Below are 7669 nucleotides of genomic sequence, written 5' to 3'. Positions count from 1 at the left end.
AAACTGGTATTTTATAGCATAAACCTTGGCAACCAGCTGCATTTTGTGGCGGCCTGGGTTCGGCTACATATTTATTTCATAAGCTTTTTATTTCAGATTAGTGCTCACTCTACATATTTTGCTGGTTGAATGCTTTAAAGTTTGAGATTAAAATTTATCAATTACCGTGGACAGATCTTCATGGACAATTTTGCCACTTTTTGTCTGTGCCATCTGTTAATTCAACCAAATATACCCAGAGCTGATTTCCTTGCCTTTTCCATGCATTATTTTAGATGCAGTATTAGAGTTGGTTGTCCGCCTCCTTTGTTACTCCGTCATTACAGTCCTTTCGACAGTGTGCCTTCATTCTATCTTGACTCGACAATACTTGTATTCCCTCATCTGTCCTTTATGTTGCCTCCATCTTGGCTGTTTCAGGGCTTTACTGGATGGACTTCTGTTCATTCTTCACCCTTCATGCATTTGCTCATTTAAAAATTCATCTACATGTATTGTAACTCTCAATGTTCTATTTGCCCATTGTCCCTGTCCTTAGGTTCCTGGTTTGATTAAAGCTTGAATTTTAAACTTTTCATTTTAAATCTGTCTATGACTTTGGAATTCTCTTCCTCCTTCAAGCAGTTATCCCTTCAGCTGTCTAGGCCTTTGACTCTAGAACTTCCTCCTTCAACTTGTCAATCTCTGTCTCCTCCCTTAAGGTGCTCTGTAAAGTCTTCCATACTGGCCAAACCTTTGGTTAGCTGTCCTAATGTTTGATTACACTCTGTAAATTGTGTTGGGATGTTTTACAGCTTTAATACTGCTATAAAATTGTTAAACTCTTAAACACATTAACTTTGGTTTCTATTTTGCTTTCGTGTAAAAGTTGAATGTCAAGTTGTTACAATTGTTTTTCTGTAAACTGATTGTCTCTATATGCATATTTATGTAGTATGTATAATAATGCAGAAAAGAGGTAACTTGAATTGATGATCAAATTATACTCAATTCCAGAATGTGTTCTGTGTTGACATGACCTTTTAAAAAAGCTTATTTCACCTTTTTAAACAGAACAGGAAATAGAAATCTTCTGATTATTGTGTGTGCCCTTGAGACACTGATTAAAAAGAGGAATGAAGACAGATGACGTTTTTAAAAAATAGTTTTTAAGTCATTTCTTGTTTATGTTTGAGATCTCAAGGTTGGTGCAGCAAGCCATTAAGAAGGCAAATGGTATATGGCCTTTATCACAAAGATTTTCATAAAGGAATGCAGATAACTTGCTTCAATTCGAAAGGCAAAAACTATGTTAAGTTCTGAGCACCTTGTTTAAAGAAGGATGTTAAAGCCCTGGAAAAGTTCAAAGGGAATTTGTTAGAATGATTATCAGGAATAAAGAATTTTAGATACAAGGAAAGATTAGAGAGTTTGGGCTTGTTTTCTTCAGAGCAGAGAAGATTAAGAGGTGATCTTATTGAGGTGTTCAAAATTATGAACAATTTTGACATGATAAAGAAGGATATTCTGTGTCCACTAATTGCTATGTCAGTAACTAGCATTCACATTTCAAGAGTGTCAGCAAGAGAGCTAGGAGTGAGATGAGGAGGGACTTCTTTAGTCAGAGAGTTATGAGAACTTGGAGTGTGTTGCCTAGGAAGGTAGTGGAGGTGCTTTCCATAGGAGTTTTCATATGAGAGTTGGATATATATTTGAAAGTAATAATGTTAAAGGGTGATGGAGATAGAGTTGGAGAATAGGGACTAACTGGATAGTTCTTCTGGGAGCTGACATAATGGGTCAAATGGCCACCTGTACTGTAAAAGTTTATGATTGTATGATATTGCAAAAGTACATGACAGCCTGAAAGATTAGGAAACGTAAGATCAACAAAGGCCAAAAAAGTAATTAAAAAAGCAAAGATAAATCATGAAAGAAAACCAATGCATAACATAAGGAAGCATCTTCTATCCATTTTTAAGTATATAAAAGGAAAGAGCATATCTAAAGTAAATCTTTGTCTCTTGGAGGATGAGAATTGGGAGTTAATAATGGAGATCACAGAAACGACAAGAGACATTAAATCAATATTTTGCCTCTTCTCACAGTGGTGGAAACTAGTACCATCCTGATAGGAACAGGTAATGCAGAGGTAATAAAAAAGAACAAACTTAAAACAATTGTTGAGTTTGAAGACAGACAAGCCCATGGGACTTAATGGCCTACATCCTAGGATCTTAAAAGGAAGTGGCAGCAGACATAGTGAATCCATTGGTTATAATATTCCAAAATTTCCACAGTGGGGTAAAGGTTCCAGTGGATTGCAAGAATGTAAACCTAATGTCCTTGTTCACGAAAGGCAGGGAGGCAGACAGTAGGAAATTATAGACCTGTTAGTTTAAGATTTGTCATAGAGTCATACAGCATGGAAACAGACCCTTTAATCCAATCAGTCCATACTGAATATAATCCCAAACTAAACTAGTCCCATCTAGCTGCTTCTGGCCCATATCCTTCAAAACCTTTTTCCTATTCATGTACTTATCCAAATGCCTTTTAAACCTTGTAATTGTATACACATCCACCACTTCCCACCACTTCCTCAGGAAGTTCATTCTACACGGGAACCACCCTCTGTGTAAAACATTTGTCCCTCATGTCTTTTATAAATCTCTCTCTTCTCACCTTAAACATGTGCCCCTGAGTCTTGAAATCCTCCATTCTATGGAAAAGACAATTGCCATTAACTCTATGTATACCCCTCATTATTTTATGAGCTTATATAAGGTAACCTCTCAACCATCCTTGTTCCAGTGGAAAAAGGTCTCTGCCTATTCAGCCTTTCTTTATAATGCAAATGTTCCATATCTGGCACCATCCTTGTAAATCTCTTCTGAACCCTCTCCATCTTAATAATACCCTTCCTGTAACTGGTTGACCAGAACTGGACACAGTATTCCAGAAGAGGCCTCACTAATATCCTGTACAACTTAAACGTGACTTCCAATTCCTGTACTCAAAGGACTGAGCAATGAAGGCAAGTGTGCCAAATGTCTTTTTAACCATCCTGTTTATATGTGATTCAAACTTGAAAGAATTATTACGTGAACCCCTAAATCCCTCGGTTCTACAACACTACCCAACCGCCCCCCCCCCCCCCCCCCCCCAGTTTATTGTACCAAAATGCAATGTCTTGCATTTATCCAAATTGAACTCTTTCTGCCATTTTTCAGCTCATTGACCCATTTGATTAAGATCCCTTTGTAATCTAAGAAAATCTTCTTCGCTGTCTATTATGCCATCAATTTTGGTGTCATTGCAAACGTACTAACAATACCTTCTGTATTCTCATCCAAATCCTTTATATAAATGACAACCAAAAGACAACCCAGAACCGATCCCTGTGGAACACCACTGGTGACAGGCCTCCAGTCCAAAAAGCAATCCTTCACCACCATTCTCTGTCTCTTGGAGTTAAGCCAATTATGTGTGCAATTGGCAAGCTCACCCAGAATCCTATTTGACCTAACTTTATTAATTAGTTTACCATGCGGAACCTTGTTGAAGTCCAAGTAAACAAGTCTACTGCTCTGCCGTCTTCAATCTTTTTGGTAACTTTCTCAAAAAACTCAATCAAGTTTGTTTTCCTAGCGCAAAGCCATGCTGACTATCCCTAATCAATTTTTTCCTCTCTAAATGTCCATAGAAAATTTTTAGAATCTGTTTTTCAGGAAGTAAGCATAGAACGTTTGAAAAGTCAAAATGCAACCCATCAGAGTCAGCATGGTTTTGTGAAGCGTAACTCTTCAAAGATGTAACTAGCAAAGTGGATAAGAAGAATCCTGTAGATGTAATATGTCTGGATTTAAATAAGGTATTTGATAAGGTGTGACATAAAAGATTAATACACAATGTAAGATCACATGGAGTTAGGAGGCAGTTGGCTTGATCAGAGGATTGGCTTACCGAGAGTTGGAATAAATGGGCTTTTTCTAGTTTGCAAAATATAACTGGTTGGGTGCTGCATTACAAACTATATTAATAACTTTGTAGGGATAGAAGATTATATAGCCAAATTTACAGATGATACTAAAATAGGTGGGAAAGTAAGCTGTAATGTACAAATAAAATGTTTACAGGTGGATCTCCATAGTCGATGGATGCAATTTCCACACTGAGGTTAATTGCTGGACTTTCCTTCTCAACCTCTCCCATCACCTAAGGTGTAGGGCCCCTCCGGTAATAAGAGAGCGGTCTAATAATGGTCTGATTGGACTAATACAACTTAAGTGACTTAGCCATGATTTGGCTGATGGAGTTCAACATAGATAAATGTGAGGTTATCAATTTTGGTCAGAAGAATAGAAAGATAACATCATCTAAATGGAGAGAAACTTAAGGATGTTGTAGTGCAGAGGGATCTGGGTGTCCTTGTGTGTGAATCACAAAACTAGTGTGCAAGTATAGCAGGTAATAAGGAAGCCAAATTAAATTTCAGCATTTATTGTTTAAGAGATAATGTACAAAAGTAGGGAAGTGTTGCTGCAACTGTACAAGCATTATGGCATCATACATGGAGCATTGCAAACATTTTATTCCACTTCCTGAAGGAGGGATGTAGTTATTATTGAAGCAGTTCAGAGGAGCTTCATGATTCCAGAGTTGAGGGGTTTATCATATGAGAAGAAATTGAACAGTTTAAGTGTATACTCTTCAGGGTTAAAAGAATGAGAGGAGATTTAATTGAGGGACATTAGATACTAAAGGGAATTGACAAAGTAGTTGCAGAGTGGATGTTTCCACTTGTGGAGCAGCCTACAATTAGAGGTGATAAGGAGTAGCAGGTTTAAAATGGAGATGAGAAATTACTTCTCCAAAAAACTAATGAATCTGTGGAATTCACTACCCCGGAGTGTGGTGGATGCAGAGACATTTAAGGAGGAGACAGAGATTTTTAACTACTAATGGGTTGAAGTGTTATGCAGAGCGGGCAGGAAAATGGAGTTGAGGTCAAGATGAGATCAACCATGATCATATTGAAAGGTGGAGGGGGTATGAGTGGCTGAATTGTCTACAACTGCTCCTAGTTGTTCTCAGCCTTGATAAAACTACACCTGGAAAGTTGCGAGCGTTTTTGATCCTCTTCTGAGGAAGAAAACACTTTCCACAGATTGATTGTGCAGAGATTCACTCGACTAATTCATTAGATTGTGGAAATTCCACATGAGAATTTAAGGAAACTGGGCCTTTATTCTCTACAATTTAGAAGAAAGTCAGGTGACCTCATTAAAACTGTTTTCAAGGGTTGATGCAGAACTGATTTTTTTTCCTCTGGCTATGGTGTCTACAACCAGAGGACACCATCTCAAAACAAGGGCAAGTCATTTAGGACAGACATGAAGAGGAATTTCTTCTCTTCATAGTAAATCTTTGGAATTCTCTAATCGGAGAATTGTGGAAGCTCAGTAATTGAATATGTTCAAGATAGAATTTGGTACATTTTTGCATACTTGTGATGAGAGGTACAGGGATAGTACTGGAAAATGGTGTTGAGTTGGATGATCAACTATGATCAAGAATGGCAGGGTATGTGGAAGGAGTTAAATGGCCTTCTACTCCTATGTTCCCACAAACCAGTGCTCCCATGACCTTCATACAATTCCAGATTCCATATTACATCAAATAAAAGTAAAATATTATGTTTGCTGCAAATCTGAAATAAAATCAAAATACTGGAGAAACTTGGGTCTAGCAGCATCTTTGGAGAGAGAAACATATGCAGTGTTTTGAGCCAATCTGACTATTTTTCAAACTGAAGAAGAATTGTTGTCAGTACATTATGAATTAAAAATAATCAAAAGTGTTGCTTTTCCTATAGGGTTGCTATAGATTTTCTTGACTCTAAAGCCTTCTGCAAGAACTCTCATCACATGAAAGGAGACACTGTTATGAAAAAGAGACACTTGGAGATTTTGGGATACCATGTAGTACAGGTACATTGTTATTTCTGAGAAAATGCCTTATTCTGATTGCTTTCAAAATATATACACATACCTTGACTCTAAGAATAGCATTTTATATACTGATGTAATGGCTTAGATTAGTCGTGCATTTTCCAACAGCTTCAAGGTGAATAGAAGCTTGAAATGGTGCAAGGATCTGTTCAGTTTTCTCTCTGGCTTTTTCATTTTTTTTTCGAATTTTACACAAGAAATTACCTGGATTTGAAATTTATCTTTCTAAGTGAGCTTAATGAAAGTAAATAATACATGGTTTGTTGTTTTTTTATCCAAATACATGAAGTGGTTGGCAGAAATGTGTTGCATTTCATTGCTAAGGTAATGACGTGGTCTTTAAATTACCATCTTACATGCTACATGTAAGATTTCATCATACAAATTAATATGTACATGAAGAAGTAAACTTTAGCTAACATTGCTGTCATTAGCACCCAGGTAATTCCAGAGTCCACCAAAAAAAAGTAACACTTTAGAGTACTAAGACCCAGGTGTGTATCCATCAGTTGTAATCTGTCAGGCTTCCTGTTGGATTGGGAAAAATCCAGACTATTGTGCATTAACCATTTTGTTTCCCATTAGCTTTTTTAATTAGCCATGTAAGGTACAATATTATGAGCTGTTAAATTTCCTTTTATTGGAAAAATTTTTAATTTCCATTTACTAAATGAAATAAATGCTATCAATCGTGTTATGCATTGGTGACTGGTGAGGCAGTAATTTGACTTTTATTGCTTTTTATTTTTGAATTTTTTTACTTAAAGTATGAAACAAAGCATCACCAATAAATGATAAAAATGTGTCCTCATACTTCACAATTTCAAATAATCCTTTTGTTTTTTTAGTATTTCTGTGTAGCTTATACTTTTATTTCTTGTAGTGCAACTTTACAAATTTTGCCTTTTTTTGACTCTCTTTTATAGATCCCTCATTTTCAATGGAATTCCATGGAATTATCTACAAAGGATGCATGGGTAGAATATCTTAAACAAAAGATATTTACAAAAAAATCTTGAAATCATGAATCAAGTTTTAGATCAGTTGTGGAAATGTACTAAATATTGTAATAAAGCAGATTTATTCTTGTATTGTTAATTTTTACTATTTCTTAAACCCAATTCAACTGTCAAAAAATTGGAAATTCTAAACCAGTATTTAAAAAAAAAAGTACCACAAGTAAGGATAATTTTTGGGAATGTATCCTACATTAGTGAGAAGCTCCAAGATTAGAGATTTACCATATTGAATATGAAATATCTTGAGTGAAATTTCTGTACAGTGGTGGAATATAATGTACTGGAGGATAATTACTTTTTTTTAACTATAGACTTTAATCAGGTAATTTTTAAACAAAAGAAGAAAATACAATGAATTGATTTTTTTTTAGACAAACTCTGTTTCAGCAAATGGTAAAATGCACAACAGGTAACTGGGGTATTTTTAGAATAATTAGGAGTTGTGCAAATATTTTGTAATTCAGTGAGAAGTAAATTAATTTAGAGAACTAGTGAATAAACATTTTAAAGAAAGCTTTTTAATCTCAAATTTTATAATTTAAGCAATGTCAAAGCTGATGGCACTAATGTGCAAGTTGTATTCTGTTGAGAGAATGGGTTGAAATTTCTACTTCTGTTAAATTTTAGAATTAAGAACTCTACACACTGTATTGCATT

The 7669-nt window shown here is 35.6% G+C and overlaps 1 protein-coding gene across 5 annotated transcripts in view; it reads left to right on the top strand.

The window, feature by feature from the left end:
• fastkd1 (FAST kinase domains 1) overlaps nucleotides 1–7091 on the top strand; it is a 53375-nt gene extending 46284 nt beyond the window's left edge. For 4 of the 5 annotated variants that reach the window (XM_072579266.1, XM_072579267.1, XM_072579268.1 and 1 more), the window contains 2 exons: nucleotides 5858–5972; nucleotides 6920–7091. In XM_072579266.1, the coding sequence (XP_072435367.1) occupies nucleotides 5858–5972; nucleotides 6920–7012 (208 nt within the window). In that variant the 3' untranslated portion in view covers nucleotides 7013–7091. Of the gene's footprint in view, nucleotides 1–5857; nucleotides 5973–6919 lie in introns of those variants that run through there. The other variant, XR_011961685.1, reaches the window with a different exon arrangement.
• The last annotated feature ends 578 nt before the right edge of the window (nucleotides 7092–7669 follow it).

This window comes from Chiloscyllium punctatum, chromosome 10 (assembly GCF_047496795.1).
Source record: "Chiloscyllium punctatum isolate Juve2018m chromosome 10, sChiPun1.3, whole genome shotgun sequence".
NCBI lineage: Eukaryota > Metazoa > Chordata > Chondrichthyes > Orectolobiformes > Hemiscylliidae > Chiloscyllium > Chiloscyllium punctatum.
This window is presented reverse-complemented; position numbering and strand designations above follow the sequence as displayed.